The 17,118-nt window shown below is 35.4% G+C and overlaps 1 protein-coding gene across 1 annotated transcript; it reads left to right on the top strand.

The window, feature by feature from the left end:
- The first annotated feature begins 12,119 nt into the window (after positions 1-12,119).
- On the top strand, positions 12,120-16,513 carry LOC131057386 (cellulose synthase-like protein H2). The gene is made up of 7 exons (XM_059220321.1): positions 12,120-12,227; positions 12,513-12,665; positions 12,782-12,905; positions 12,998-13,197; positions 15,362-15,538; positions 15,580-15,709; positions 16,035-16,513. The coding sequence occupies exons 1-7, from the start codon at positions 12,120-12,122 to the stop codon at positions 16,511-16,513; spliced, it is 1,371 nt and encodes a 456-aa protein (XP_059076304.1).
- Positions 16,514-17,118: the final 605 nt, after the last annotated feature.

Genomic DNA, 17,118 nt, shown 5'->3' with positions numbered 1-17,118 from the left:
AACATCACCCACAACATCAAAACTACCAACATCACCCACAACATCAAAACTAGCCTCAAAATTACAATGTGTTCATAGGCCCAAACATGTAATAATGTAACCCGAGCTGATAGACTACATCCACCTATGTAGACAAATTAGTGTAAATCATGATACAAGTGAGCTAAGAAATAGGAGTCCCATGCAAACTGAGTACCTTAATCAACCATCATCTCCATTTCTCAACTCCAAAGAACTATTAACCCATGAGTCATCCTATCTAGACAAATAAAGCCTATGATAACCATACCTAAAATTGCAATGTGTTCATAGGCCCAAACATGTAATAATGTAACCCGAGTTGATAGACTACATCCACCTATGTAGACAAATTGGTGTAAATCATGATACAAGTGAGCTAATAAATAGGGGTCCCATGCAAACCGAGTACCTTAATCAACCATCATCTCCATTTCTCGACTCCAAAGAACTATTAACCCATGAGTCATCCTATCTAGACAAATAAAGCCTATGATAACCATACCTAAAATTGCAGAGGCTACCTTGTTAGATCTCTCCACCTCAGCCCAACTAACATACCCTCCTTGAATCTACAAGTCATCATCTCTAAATACTTGGCATAGAGCATCTACATCCCCATCCCTTTCATAAATCACAACCTCTCCCACTATCGAAATCCTCAATATGCACCATATGTCCTCTAAGGTGATGAACATCTCTCCTATAGGAAAGTAAAATGAGCTAGTCTCACTATACCACCTCTTAGCTAACACAAAAAACATCCATAGGTTTTCCCTAATCTTGGGAATAAAGGTTGCATGTCATAATCCTATCGAGTCTAGCATTAGGTGATTTGTGTCAATCAACTTAGGTATCATTGTTGTGTACTCGAGAATCTCTCCCATGACTACAATGGTGAAAAATGAACCTATAATCATAACAAGTACTGCATCAGCAACACCCACATCTATCTATCACATTTACAACTTTAGCTCCTAATCCTTATCAGATTTTCCATGTGCACATTTTTAGCAATCAAGTACATGTTTTCTAACCACATGCACTTTTATAGTGCATATATACAACTTTAGCCATATACGTAGCTTTAGCTACTAAGGATGCATTTTCTAACCATATACGCATCTCAAAACCATAGATGTAGTTTTAAGTATTGTAGGGTCCTAAATTGTACACCCTTGTTAGGGTGGTACAATTCCACACTTGGTTAGCACCCGCCTTAGTGTGTTTTGCATCTTGCATTTCTAATATCCTTTAAGCATTTAATTAAAAAATTTAATTAAATCTAAATTCATATTTCATCACTTCATACATTATAAAGTTGGGCCCTTTACCCTAAGTGTGCCCCTTTTTATTTTATTCCCCCAATAAATCATTAAGTGATAAACCCTAATTATGTCCTAATTCGACCTTTAAGGCCCGATTTTGCATGTCAAAACATCTCGGAATCAGCTGTAAATTTGAGATTTTCTCTAATATCATCATATCTAATGGCCCTGAAAATTTGGTGAAAAGTTGGTCAGACTAGGTGCAAGTTGCACCCAGTCCCCGACATTTTTCCTGAAATTTCGGGAGCGTAATTCTATGATATTATAATGCTTAACTCCAAGAAATTGGTGGGAAATTCAAATCCTAGGTCAGCCTAAAGATGAAATTAAGATCTAGGGTTTCATACATAAGAGCTCTCTTTCTTCATTTGAAAGCAATTTTTTGGAATCTAAGATCTAGGAAAAAAGCTTTTGAGAGTGATCACAAGGAGCCTTCTATGCATAAAAAGGGTAGATCTTTTGAAGTCTTCAACAACATTCAAAAACACCTACCAAGCATTCATCAAGCATTCTTTCATCAATTGGGGGCTTTTGACGATGTAGGAAAGCAATAGAGATCACCGACTGAAGATTGGCTTGTACCTCTCCCTTAGGGTTGGGTATGGTTTCATGTTGTTTCCATGTGTTTTTATGAGCTTGACTACATCAATTTGATTTACATTCATTCTTTAGATCACTTTGCATCATTGATCTAGAGCATTTACTTTGGCAATCATAAGCATTTAGGGTTTACTCTTTAGGGTTTCTCTAGATTGTTTTGCATCCATTTTAGGATTTTGCACACACACAAGATTCTTGCACACACTATTTTGCTATACAAATCAACTATTTGTTGAGGTGGAAATCGTAGACACCTAAAATTGTCCTATCTAATTAAATAAATGTCTTTATTTATTTAATTATTTTAGCCTAATTCTTCTATTAATTAAATAAATCTTAATTTATTTAATTAATTCATTTATCCTCTTCTAGCCTTATTTCTCATTTAAATAAATACCTTTATTTATTTAAATTACCCTTTTCCTAAATTAAATAAATATCTTATTTATTTGATCTCACTTCTTCTATTAATTAAATAAATCTTTATTTTTTTTTTTTGATCGATAAAAGGCCAAAGCCAAAATTTATTTCTTTTATAATAAATATTACATCTCCATTCAGTGTGGGCACCGGTGGGAAAGAATGGAGATAAGAAAACCTCCGGTCTAGCCCAGATCCCTTATGGGATCAGATATCATAAACAACTGTAATTTTTACAATTCGTCTTCTGAGGATGGAGGCTGCCTTTTATAGACATTTTAGTTTCTTTCTATACATAGATTCTTGCAAATCTTTTCCCGGTTGGATCCATCCTCTCAGTTTTGGCGAAACCTCTTATACTTCGAGCTTTATCTTTTGTCCTGTATCCCGAATCTGCAAAACCTTATTGCATCTTACTCTACCAGACTGTTAGAAGCATAGTAAACATAATAACTTGCAACAATCATTTAATGAATATTAACATCTTTTCTATCTTATGTAAGAGGATTATAGCCTGGATATCCCTTAGCTTGAAACCATCTTAACCTTTTGGGTTTCAATTTAAGAGATTATCCAGGGTACAATTCTGCCTACACTAATGAAAAGGATCAATTTCTGTCAGTTCCTTAATTACTTCTAACTTTGCAGACATCTAATTCACCAAAACATAAATATATTCATATGCATATGTATGTATATTGATATGCCTATATGCGAGTTAGTCTATCATTAAGTCGGACAGAATTGTCATGAATATATACAGATGCACACAAAAATATATATGTATGGAAATAGGAATGAAATAACAAAAGAGCAAAGAGCCTATCCAGATGCATATCATATATAGTTCCTACTATATATCTATATACATATCTAAGCCTAAACTTATCCTCTTCTTCCCTCCACAATACATCTAAAAATAAAAAAGAACATGCAACCTGTACCTCAGATGTTTGTAAGAACCCGAATGAACCCCATACTGTAAAGAAAGGGCACCTCAAAAACCCTCGTAGATGTCAAACACTATGGCATTCTATAAAAACCTCTTATACCATATAACCAACGTAGCTGTAACCAAAGATATATGTCCCGTATTTAACAAAAGGCTTATATCCTATGCTATAATGATAACCAACACTATCCGATACATAGAATAAGGGTCTTAAGTACCAAATTTCAAAAAACCAGTAATCTTAGCACGGAGACACATAACCTGTCAGTCCCTAATTGTCATTGGAAGGCATAATAGATTCCTCATTGATGTCAATTCCCTCGCTGTCCAGGTAAGTCTTGACCCAGTCTACTCGCTTTGGAGGGGAGACCTGCATGAGCCAGAGCAGGAATACCAGGCTACTTCCAATCTCTTCTCTTCTCGCCTGAAACATCCCTATTTCACCCACACACAGAATTGGGTGTCTAGGGACAGGGGAGGAGTGAAATATACAAACAAATATATGAATGTTCAAATACAGATAGATATAAATATATATATATATATATATATATATATATATATATATATACATATATATATTGTTTCTGTATATATATATATATATGTATATATGTGTGTGTGTAATTGTGTATGTTTCTATTTACACCCACACACACACACACACACACACATATATATATATGAGTATATATATGAATATATATATATATATACATATATATATATATATATATGAATATATATATGTATATATTTATATATATATGAATACATTATATATCATGAATCAATCCTTAAATACTCGAAGATAAATACATATGTGATTATATATATATATATATATATATATACTCACATATATATATATATATATATATATATATATGTGAGTATATATATATATATATATATATATATATATATATATATATATATATATATATATATATATATATATATATATATATATATATAAAGCTTAATATACCAAAATGCTGATATAAGGAAACGGTGACAGCACCTCCTAGAACTTATACATGAGGGGCTTGGAGAGGAATAAGATGGAGGAGTGACATGGCCATCCCCCTTATTTAATCCGAGGGAATTCCCTTCCTATAGACATACGAATTGCCATCTGCCCCTAAATTGGCTAACTTGTCTGCTATAGTATTACCTTCCCTATAAATATGTTTAACTGAAGTTTCCTCAAAGTATTTGATCAAATCCAGGATTCTTTTTAATTCTGCTTTCAGTTTCCAATTTGACACTTCTCTAGTCCTGACTGCATTTATAGTTAAGGTCGAATCACCTTCAATTTCTAGATTTTTAATCTTGAGTGATTTAGCTAAAATCAATCCCTCCCTCAACGCTGTAAACTCAGCCATGTTGTTTGTAGCCTCACCAATGGGTTTATTAATGCTAGCTATTAATGCTCCGTTATCTTGGTGAATAGCACACCCTATACCTGCTACACCAGGGTTCCCACGGGAAGCACCATCAAAGTTTATCTTAGCCCAGCCCTTTCGGGGGGGTTCCCATTTTGTTAGCTTCCTATCTATCTCAGCCTGTCTACCTCCAATCCCAATAAATGGGGGAATTATCAAACCCATCCATTTAGAACGAAGTACCTCATCCCATCTGGTTAAATTAATAGACTTTTCTTGTGTATGTCTTAGTCTATTATTAACTTTTTCCACAATTGTTACCTCGATCTTATTTAGAAGGGATTCTACCCTCAATTTTGATTCTTTAAAGATTCGCCTGTTTCTCTCCTTCCATATTTCCCATATGAGGATTGTCGGTGCTATTGTCCACACTAAGTGATATATATCCTTTGTGTGAGGAGGTTGCCAACTAAGCAGCCATTCTGAAATGTCCCTAGGTCTCGGTGTCTGCCAACCTAGGCTTGAGCAAAGCCAGTCCCAACATCTTTGGCTGAAACTACATTCGAGAAGCAGATGATCCGCATTTTCTTCCTCTGATTCGCATAGAGGGCATCTCGATGGTCCTGAGAATCCTAATTTTGAGAACCAATCTGTGGTAAGAATCCTTTTTTGGAAAGCTGCCCATGAGAAGATTCCTGCTTTGGGGAGACCAATGTTATTCCAACATAGGCTAATCGGAATATTAGGATTGGTTATAGCTCGTCTGAGTTTTAAAAGTGAATATCCTTCTTTGGCTTTATAAATGGCCGATGAACTACCCGCCCATATTATCCTGTCTTTCCCACTATGTAATGATAAATGCCTATGCCTCAAATTATTCCAGAGGATTTCCTTGTCTGCATTTGTCAAGTTCAGCTCATCAAGGGGTTTCCACTCCCAACCCAAAGCGGGATCATTGGAGATTAGCTTAATATAATCCTTAACAAACCTACCCCTGATTGATTTGCAATGTACTATAACATCTTCGCTTATACCTATTTTGTCTAAGGCTGTATAGCCCCCCCAAGAGTCTTCCCAGAACAGTGCCTCAGATCCTTCCGCAATATCCCATGTTAGATAATTACTGATCACTTCTCTACATTCTAGCATAAAATTCTAGACTTTGGATCCCTTGGGTAGTATTTCTGTCCTCAGTATACTATCAGGGTTGGAGTTAGTAAGATATTTTGCTTTGAGGATTCTTACCCATTTAAGATCAGGTTCCGAGTACATTTTCCAGACTAACTTCGCCCCCAGAGCCATGTTTTGTACCCCCAAATCTTTGATGCCAACTCCCCCTATACTGATAGGTTGGCTAATTTTATCCCAAGAAATTAAAGAAAATTTCTTTTTGTCTGAGGTCATATTCCAAAAGAACTTCCTCATCTTTTTTACCATTTCTAGTCTAGCTCCTTTAGGTAATTGCTGGCAGGACATTTGATATATCGGTATAGCCGCCATTACAACTTTTAATAATGTAATCCTCCCAGCCGAAGAGAGGCATTTGTTCTTCCAAGAATTCAACCTGAGATCCATCTTTTCTAAGATGCCTTTCCATAATGAATTAATATTGTTTCCCTTATCCATCGGAATCCCTAGATATTTACAAGGAAGTTTCCCTTTATCAAACCCTAAGATATTACAAATATTTGTCTCTATGCTTTGCGATGTGTTGAAGAAGAAGATTTCAGATTTACTCTTGTTTACTTCCTGACCAAAAGCTAATGCATAGATGTCAAGTATCCTTTTGAAAGCCATGGCTTCAGTCCTATTCGCACTTCCCATCAGCATTGTGTCATCAGCAAACTGCTAATGGGTGATGGCCTCCATCCCTTCAGTAATTTTAATGCCTTTGATAATCTGATTCATTCGAGCACTAGTAATGATTCTCCCAAGGCCCTCTGCCATTATGATAAATAAGAAAGGGGATAAAGGATCTCCTTGTCTAATCCCTCTAGATATCTGGAAGAAGCCTGCTAGGGAACCATTTATAAGTATTGATACCCTGGGAGATGAGATGCATTCGAATATTAAGTTAATCCATTGTTTAGAAAAACCAAAGGATTCTAAACATTTACACAGAAATCTCCAATCAACTTTATCATATGCCTTCTTAATGTCTAATTTGATCATCATAGCAGCTGATCAATTCTGTTGTAACGAGTGCATGACTTCTTGAGCAATAATAATGCCATCAAAGATAGATCTACCTGGTACAAATCCGGTCTTTTCTTCTGAAATAATGCAAGGGAGGATGCCTTTTAATCTATTAGCTAAAATTTTAGTAAATAGTTTGTAAATTGTGTTGCATAAGGAAATAGGTCAGAAGTCTTCAAAATTTCTTGATTCCTCCTTCTTTGGAATCAAGGTGATGAAAGTATTGTTGATCTCCCTCAAAATACTTCCAGAATTTCTTACTGCTTCCAATGCTTCCACTACCTCCTTACCAATAATGTGCCAGCATTTTTGAAAAAAGCAAGCAGGAAAACCATCGGGGCCGGGGGCTTTATCAAGGTTAAGTTGCCCCAATGCTAATTTTACTTCTGATTCCGTAAATTTGTTGCTGAGCGCTTTGTTTTGGTTTTCAGATATGATCTTAGGAATATTCCTAAGCAAAGTTAAATTGGCGTCTATAAGGGAAGATTCCAAACTAAATAGGGTTTTAAAATGGTTCACTGCTTTTGTAGCAATGTCCTTTTGATCTTCCAATAGTATACCATTATTACTCATGATCTTGTGAATACTATTAGTGTTCCTCCTGTTTTTTGTACTGTTGTGAAAGAACTTAGTATTCCTGTCCCCATTTTGCAGCCAATTCTCTCTCGACTTCTGTTTCCAAAATAATTCTTCCTTTGTTAACATATCCTCATATTTCTCGAGAAGCTCCTTTTCTTTGAGGAAGCTATCCTGATCCATTCCTAGTCTAAACACTTTTTCATTTAGGTCTGTGATTTCTTTTTCTAATGAAATTTTGGTTTCAAAAATGTTACCGAATACTTCACTATTCCATTTCAGTAGCTTGCTCTTGATATGTTTTAGTTTATTTACTAGACAAAACATCTTTGATCCCTGAAAATTTACCTCTGACCACCACCTGGAGACGAGATCATAGAAATCCGGATTTTGCATCCACATTTTTTCAAACTTAAAAGGGCAACACCTTGGTGTTGCCTCACCCTTAATGATGAGGATGACAGGATAATGGTCAGATCCTGATGATGGGAGTAACAAAGCTGAAAGATTAACAACTAGATCACTCAAGTTCCCCCTAAATAGGAATCTATCTAATCTCTCTGTGATTTGTGTAAAGCCTGATCTTCTATTGTACCAGGTATACACTCCATTACTAGTTTCTATATCTATCAGATTGTCATGAGCAACCCACTCTCTAAAATCTTTTAAGGACTGCGGTTCCCTACAAATACAACCTTTTTTTTCTGATAAATTTAGGATAGCATTGAAGTCCCCTCCTAGAATAACAGGGGAAGAGGTGTCTAGCCCCATCATAAATGAGATTTTAGACCAAACTCTACGCTTTCCGTCATCTGGGATCGGGCCATAAATGTTTATTAGAGTAAATGTGAGATTGCTGTGTTTGCTAGTTACCTTTCCCAATAGCCAGTTTATGTTTCCTACTATTGGACAAAATAATGTTCTACGCGGGTTCCAAATGATTCCTAAACCACCAGAAGCTCCCCTGGCTTCCACAAATTCACAGCTAAGAAGACCTAATCTCCTTTTAAAAGCCTCAACTTCTACCAGGGCCAGTTTAGTCTCTTGTATGAGAACGATGTCATGTTTCCATTTTATAATGTTGCGTCTAATTAGACGCTGTTTGTTAGGGGCATTCATGCCCCTAACATTCCATGATGAGATTTTCATTGGACCGTGGGAAGGCCCTTCCCCTTCCCAGCATCAAAGAAGGCTGTTAATTTGCCTTGGTCCTTTGCATTTCCATCCTGCATTCTTAATTCGCTCAATGATTTTCTGCCTCTACTTTTAGCTTCTTTAGCGCAGTCAGGTAAATTTTTCCCGTCATAGATGTTTTTTATCCCTAAGGTTTGCTGGGAAACTTTCACTTCCTCTCCAACATCCTCTCCCAGCTGGGACTGAGCTACTATGTAATCATTATCAGGGAGAGGTATGATATCTCCTACCCTATTCTCATTATTATCTTCCTCATCCATAGAAGCCATGAGCTCCTGAATTAGAAACCTCTTCTCAGCTTCCTCTTCCGGAGAAAGATTTTCAATTTCTTTATTATTGAATACCTCTAATACTGCAGCCATTCTAGAAGAAATTTCTTCTTGATCTACCTCATTTTCTTGTCCCATGTTTTCGACTGTCTTTGTTTCAGATGGTATTCTCAATGAATCCACCGAATCGGAGATTCTTTTTGACATCTCCACTAGGGCTTCTTCTTTTATAGAATTTTCCTCATCTATTATTTTATCAAGATCTCTGATATTACTGGTATTATTGTGTTTATTTTCATCTGCGTTAGCCACTAGAGGGCAATTAGCTTGTACAGGGGTTGAATTCAATATGATGTTTTCATAATGTGCTAAAAGAGGGTTTTCCTTTCGATCGACACTTTTAACTAGTTCTGGGCATGATTTCAACCATAAATCAGTTTCATTTATGTCCCCATTATAGAAGGTGGGATGAATGCTCCACTCCCCCCTGTTTGATACTAACATGGTGGGTTCTAAGTCTGGAGAATTAATGGCTGATTCTACTAAGATTTTGATGTTCTTGTTTAAAACCTCTCTATCTAATCCTTCACAGCCCAAAAAAGACCCAAAATGTTCCCCTATGCATTCTAAGATTTTGAAATTTATATATTCGACTGGTAATGCGCTTAGATTAATCCATCTTGGGTGTTTATTTAAAATCTGAGAGTGTGGGTCAAAATTCGGCATCCATTCACAGCGAAAAAAACCATAACCTTTATATAATTTTAACTTACCATAGAGAATGTCATTCCTTGTATTTTGATTATCACACAGAATTGAGAGAAAATTATTTTCCAGGAGAGTAATACTTACCTGTCCCGGATATAGGGCAAACCACCAATCGATAATCTTTTTTATATCTTCTCCAAATCCTGTCCATTTTGCAAAAACCCCACACTGGCTATATAGATTCCATTGGGGTTCCATCAGATTTGCCGGGATATTACATATTCGCCTCTGCCTTATTTTAGGTTTTGGCTTAAAAACTCTAATTTTCCCGAGCAGCACCAGATTAGCCCCAGATGCCGAAGTTTGTTTTGTGGCTATGCATTTGAGCCTATCGAAGTTTAATGAAACATCTCTTCGTTTGCCCATCTTCCTCTTGTCTTTTTTTGAGTGATAGACCTACCATTTTCCGTCGGAGGGTTGCAACTTAGCTTCGGCTTTACCTGCCCTAATTTCTTCATTTTTCCCAAATATGCCTGCTCCGTAATCCGAATCCCACCTTGCGTTTAATATCAATTTATTTCTTGCAGGGTTTTTCTTGCATGGCGGGCTGGAAACAGTGATACTCCTCGGGCATGTGGCAAACACCTGTCTGCGCCCCCTCGACGGAAAACTTGGAAAACTTGCTGTGTTATGATTTTGCATATTCGCCAAATAGTAGAGATAACCATTCAAATAAATGTTTATTTATTTAATTAATTCATTAGCCTTTTCTACCCATGACACATGTCATTCATCTCTTAATTCCTACACTACCTACCCTCTCATTATTTTATTATTTCTTTTACCTACCCTCTAATCCTAGCCGACCATTTATCTTTTACACCTCTTAATTTATCCCTCCATTTCTTATAGTGTCTTCTATATAAGGAGATGCTTCCTTCATTATCAACCCCCCAACTACACTTGTGAACTTTCATATGAGATCAAGCCACCTTGCAACCACATTTCCATTCTTTGTTGAGCTCTTGTGCACACATAAAATCTGAGAGCAAATATATCAAGCAAAATCAATGGAGATAGGAAGAATGGAGATTCAAACCCTATTGGACATGTGATGGTATAATCTTTGTGATTTTGTTGATTTGCATCGTCTTAGGTAATATGTTATGGTGGATCTTTGTTGTTGTTAGGCTAGGGTTTTGTGGTTGAATTCATTTAATCTTTCAATATTGTTGTTTCCATTTTTACCATAAACATTTTGGCATGCCCGGTGGGACACTTGTCCCTTTTGCATTTAACATCTTTTGTTGCATATTTTGTGTCTTTGAAGTTGCAGATCTAACATTTTCGACAACATTTCAACATTTCCGCTTCTGCGCATCCTGGAATCACGTTTTTATTTTCTGCCGCATCTTTGACCTCCGTAATCGCATCTACATTTGACATTATTTTATTTTATTTTTCAGATTGAAGGGTTGTGTCTCTGTTTTCAATTCCACCTCTATCTATTTTGTTTTAGGTCCTCCCTATCTCTTGGATTGGACCACTTTCACCATAATTTGTATTTGAGGCCAACTGGGTGGGATCATTCCTTGTCCCTTGTTCCAACCAACTTAATTGATGTTTTGACATCTTGTACAAATGGTATATGTAGAATATCAAATTAGTTGCAAGTGTGTTAATTTGAGGTGGATTTTGAAAGATGCACGGTTGAGGTAGGAGAGGTGTGTGGTGAGAGTTTTGGAGCTGAAAATTTATGTATGATTGCTTGAGGCAGCATGTCAAGACAACCTACATTATAAGGAGATTTCTCAAGGCTATGATGTTGAACACTTATTCATTGTAACTCAAACATTCATGTATCTTACTCTGAGATAGTGAATCTCTTTGACAATTCCTTTGTAACTTCTTGGAGGTAGTGAACTTGCTCATCAATTCCTTTCCAGTAGTAGTGTGCTTCCTTAGGCAATGAGCCTTATAAACCAAATTAATCTTGTTCATATATTATAAGATAGCTCTCACCTTTCTTTTTCCCTTCTTAAATTTTCTAAGTAAATCTAATTTTCTCTTGTGCATCGGTGTTCATTGTCTTATCTTTCATTGTTATTGAATAGATTAAGGTTTTTGAAATTGAATTGTGCTTAAAAACTTAAAAGTTTTGTTCAAGATTGATTTACCCGTCTGTCCCCTCTTACTCTTGGGGCGTATTCAACATTCATTTATTCTTATAGGGAGAACTTTCCTCCACAGAGATGCCGTCGCTGTATTTATTAGTTTTGTCATTTACTTGAAGAAGAATTTCAAGTTGAATTGATAATCTGCATAACCGACTGGCTTCTAGAACAATCACAACTCATATTGTCATCTTACAATCTAAGTTCATTTGGACATAATAGACACTCATTAGACTATATAGAGACTGGAATTAACACTTCTTTTATTGATTCCAAAAGTTTTGGACTACGAGTTAATGGAGAAGGAGATGGATTTCTGCAAAAGTTTTAGTTTATATGAAAAAATCATACATGAATCGAAACTATATAGAGCTTATGCATGCGTTCACTTGGTGTTTTTGCTGGTTTTTCTAGGCTATAGATTAGTGCACTCTAGTGTTGAATTCAATGGACTTTGGATGATAGTTTTTCCCTGTGAGCTCTGTTTTTCATTCCATTGGATTCTTGATCAGAATGTGAAATGGCAGCCTATTGACTATAAAGACTACCCCGAGAGATTTAAAAACAGGTGAAAATCATAGTACTACAAAAAGTGAGGCCTGGTAGATTAAATATTGCCTCAGGACTGTTATAAATTGAAAAATTGTACATACCTAATAGGATTTTTTTGGTGATTATTTGTGTTGCAGATATGGTGGAGAATCTGCTTCCAAGCTTCCTTCTGTCGACATTATTATCACTACAACAGACCCTTTCAAGGAGCCTGCTATAATGACTGCCAATTATTTTATGGAGGCCTCAAAGATGACCCATTTGGAAATCGACACAAAGTATTTTTAAAAGTAAGTATATTACAAGATAATGTGGGACCATATTGCTTGTGGGTTATGTTTGCGTAATCTAAGCTTTATGTATATTAGCATTTTGGATGATTAGAAACATTTTAAATTGTATGCAGGCAACAGCCAAAGGAATGAGCGGAATTCAAGGTCCCATGTATTTTGGAACATGCTGCTTCCACAGAAGAAAGGGATTGTATGGAGTACCACCTGCAACAAACAAAGAAGATAGACAAGGGAAAGGCATGGATAGACTATATTTGGTATTCTTTCAATTAGTATCAACTAGAATATTTATAGTACATATAACACATTTTTCCATTGCCTTCTAGCAGACACTCGCCATTTTTCATCCTCTAGTTCCATGAAGGCTTTCAAAAGTATATTTGGAGAATCTTCTGCCCTCGTGGCATCTGCACAGACTATTATGGAAGACACTGCATTCCACAAGCATTCTTCACCCTCATTCTTTGTAGAGGAGGCCTTCAAGGTTGCTAGTTGCAGCTATGAAGCCAAAACTGCATGGGGCAAAGAGGTAGGTTTCTAGTTGCAGCTACGAAGCCAAAACTGCATGGGGCAAAGAGGTAGGTTTATCCTTTCGTTGAATAGAAGGTCTATTCAATAAACTGCATGGGGCAAAGTGGTAGGTTTATCCTTTCGTTGAATAGAAGGTCTATTCAAGTATCAGAATGCATCGTTGATGGTATTTGTTTATTAATTTAAAATTATAATATAATTGTTTTTTATTTTCAATTAATAAAAAATAAAGTCATTGGTGCATTCTGATCTTTGTATAGACAAATATGTTCTTTTCAGTTATATTGGACATAATCATCATTTGAAATAATGTTTTAGAATCAGTTATATTACTTATAGATTTGGAAAGCATATTCTTTTCCAAAGCAGTCTGATTCGGCACCCAACCTAATCTTGAAGCAAGCTTTGCCTATCCAAAACTAGATAAAATACTTGGATATCTCTATAAAAATAATTTCAAATTGTAAGACTCAAAACTTATAGTAGGGAAGGGCTCTCATGGTTTATGGTATTCAAACAAGCAAATGAGACGATCATCTTTTTGTCAATTGCTCCTTTACAAAAATGTGTTATAAAATGGGTTTGTTCTAGGCTTGGTTAAGTTAAATCTTTTCCCAACAATGTGGCGGATTTTTTAGAGGTTGGTGTATAATTCAACCAAAATGCATTCTCTCTTGCTTATGGGATATTAAACCATCAATGGTAATCTAACATGTATTCAAGAAACATTGCATTTTCTTAAGAACAATCTCTTATTGATGAGATTTTCCTCCTCATATTGGACTTAGCCGTTAGTGAGTTGGTGATTCTTAGAGATAGGAATGGTCTAAAGATAAAAACTATTTAGCAAATGGGATGATGAAATTTTGGAAAAATACAAGCATCTCATGTCCTCCCCATTCATGGATCTTGTGGATTCAACCAAAGAAAAAAGAGACGCCAACACCAAAGATGAATCCTTCCACCAAAAGGGAAGCTTAAGATAAGATTTGATGGATTACAATCTTGGTATGTTGAATGTAGGTGTGCAATAAGAGATTAGAAAGAGAAGAGAGTCTAGGATGCCTAAAGAAAACCTTGTCGAGGGATTAACAATAGAGTAGAAGGTCAATCATTACTCCTCATACTAAACATTCATATAAATAAAGATAATGTTTTATATAAGGCAAATTCATGGTGATCATAAATGTAGCAAAGAATACAGACAATTAGTAGGATGACAAAAAATATCATGCCATGGGTCTAGAACAAACTAAATGAGATTAAATCATATTATATTTAGCATGTGGTTAAAATAAAAATATAGTGGACAGGCTGGCCCACCCAAATTATGTGACTGACAATTTAGAAGATGAAATTATTAGTGATAATATGTTATAAGTAGAATACAATCATTGAAGAATACTAGGAACAAAAATTTAAGGTTATATTTCCTCAATTTTATATAGGGAATACGCTATTATCATTTGTAGCATCTTGATTTTCTCTTGGAGAACACATGGAAGTTAAATGTGTGAACTAACATCTTTTTGGTGTGATTCAATACCCAACCATATTCCTCTTTGTTAGCTCAAACTTTTCTATCATCCTTTTTTATAGAAGTTATGGTGTTTTTATTTCTTGTTTTACTCCTCAATTTATGAGTCTAAAACATTTTTTTTTTCTTCAATTTTACATATTCATTAAAAAGCAAGTGGACCATCATCCCACACTTTTACTAAAAAGAGAGGGGAGGGTTTGTAAGTGGATCTGAGGCAGGGATTATAATTACAAATTCACCATAAAGTATTTATTTTTTCAATAAAAATATAGTTTTAGATCATTTAAATTAGATTATTAATCCTTCCATAATCCTATATTTCCAAATCCTTGTTCTTGTTCTTACTTCTACATCTTGTCATCCAAAAATTTAAAAATAACAATTTCTAAAACATATAATTAAATCTATTTTTTTAATATGTATAAAAATGTTTTACATCTTTTCATTAAAAAACAAATTAAAATTTATTAAATAATATAAAACTTTTACAAATCTGATTAAACTCTCTTAAAATATGAATTTGCGCTAAAATTGAATACCTTAGAATTAATTTAAAATAAGTAAACAATATATGTGTTTCAGCAAAGAGATTTAATGGGGTTATCTTGACCAAAAATTGCAGGTGGGATGGATGCATGGAGCTACAGCTGAGGATGTTCTTACAGGGCTGAAAGTCCAAAGTTTAGGATCGCGTTCCATATATTACACGCCTGAGAGGTCAGCTTTCATGGGATGTGCACCAGGAAATGATCTAGACACTCTTATACAACAAAAGAGATGGGGCACAGGATTGATAGAGGTTTTTGTAAGCAAGTCATGCCCTTTTCTGGGTGTGAACAGACACATGTCATTACGCCAGAGGATGCTTTATGCCGATTTCACTTTATCGGCAACATGGTCTTTGCCAACCTTATGTTATGCAATCGTGCCTGCCTTCAGTCTGTTAAGTGGCAAATCGTTCTTACCCAAGGTAAGATATAATCATTAGCCAGTTTGATTTTTTGTGCATGAAGCAAGACCTTCTGTCGGATTTAAATAATATATTTTAAGTTTCGATCTGTTTAAGCGGTTCATCTGAAATTGCATTCTTTTCTGTTATAAGATTCATTTATTTGTTTGATCAAAATCAGTCACCTTAACAAATTGAAACTTAAAATATGTTTTTCAAGTCCAAATATAAGATCTCTTAAAAAGAACCCTAACGCAATAATAGTCTTCCACCACACCAGAGGACAAAGCATTAGGAACATATTTTTCAGATTCTAAGTATATTAGGAATGTTTTCTCAATTGCAGTGGGTCTTTTCCTCTCAGTATATGGGAGGAGGCTTTTGGAATATGTTTTGAATGGTTGTTCTGCAAGAGAATGGTGGAATAACCAAAGGATGTGGTTGATAGTGTGCATCTCCTCATGGGTGTTTGCATTGTTTGATGTTACAATGAAGATGGTGGGACTGTCTGAAACAGTTTTTGTTGCAACTCCAAAAGGGTCTGGAGAGGAAGAGCAGAGTAAGGAAGGTGAATTCACATTTAATTCATCTGCTTTGTTCATTCCACCAACTACTGTCTTGTTGATAAACTTAGCAGCCATTTGTGAGAGCACTCTAAGGTTTGCGGTTGGTGGGTATGAGATTAAGAACAAGCCATTTGCTTCCATTCATAAAAGGACTGGTTATAAAGGGAAAGGGTGGTCTTCCTTGGAGTGTAATTATGAGATCGTGTGCTTTGGCTATGCTTCTCTGGACTACAATTGTGACATATGGGTGTTAATATGACTCATGTATGGACATTGGGTTTACTTGATTCAGTCTTGGGTATTGGTTAATCTGCTTCCATTCATAAAAGGACTGGTTATAAAGGGAAAGGGTGGTCTTCCTTGGAGTGTAATTATGAGATCGTGTGCTTTGGCTATGCTTCTCTAGACTACAATTGTGACATATGGGTGTTAATATGACTCATGTATGGACATTGGGTTTACTTGATTCAGTCTTGGAATAGATAAATGTTTTTCCTAACTAAATATATAGTTATTATTCTTATTTTAAATATTGTAGCACATGCAATTGAATGATGAGGATGAAACATTATACCCCTACATTAGCCTATCTATCATGAAATTCTCTTTGGCTAGGGCCTATTTTAACTTTATATTCTCATCATTGGTCTTGTCATGTTCTTTGTTTGGTCTTTTTAGGTAGTAGCTTCACTAAATTAGGTTGTGTATTACTCCATAAGTAGTCTTTGGAATAGTCACTTTATCCAACTTTTTCCACATATAATTTTCATCTACATAGCATTTTATATTTAATTTTTTTTCTATAGATTCGTATTCTTATATTGTTATTGTAGACACCTAAAATTATCATGTTTAATTAAATAA

This window comes from Cryptomeria japonica, chromosome 5 (assembly GCF_030272615.1).
Source record: "Cryptomeria japonica chromosome 5, Sugi_1.0, whole genome shotgun sequence".
Taxonomy (NCBI): domain Eukaryota; kingdom Viridiplantae; phylum Streptophyta; class Pinopsida; order Cupressales; family Cupressaceae; genus Cryptomeria; species Cryptomeria japonica.
This window is presented reverse-complemented; position numbering and strand designations above follow the sequence as displayed.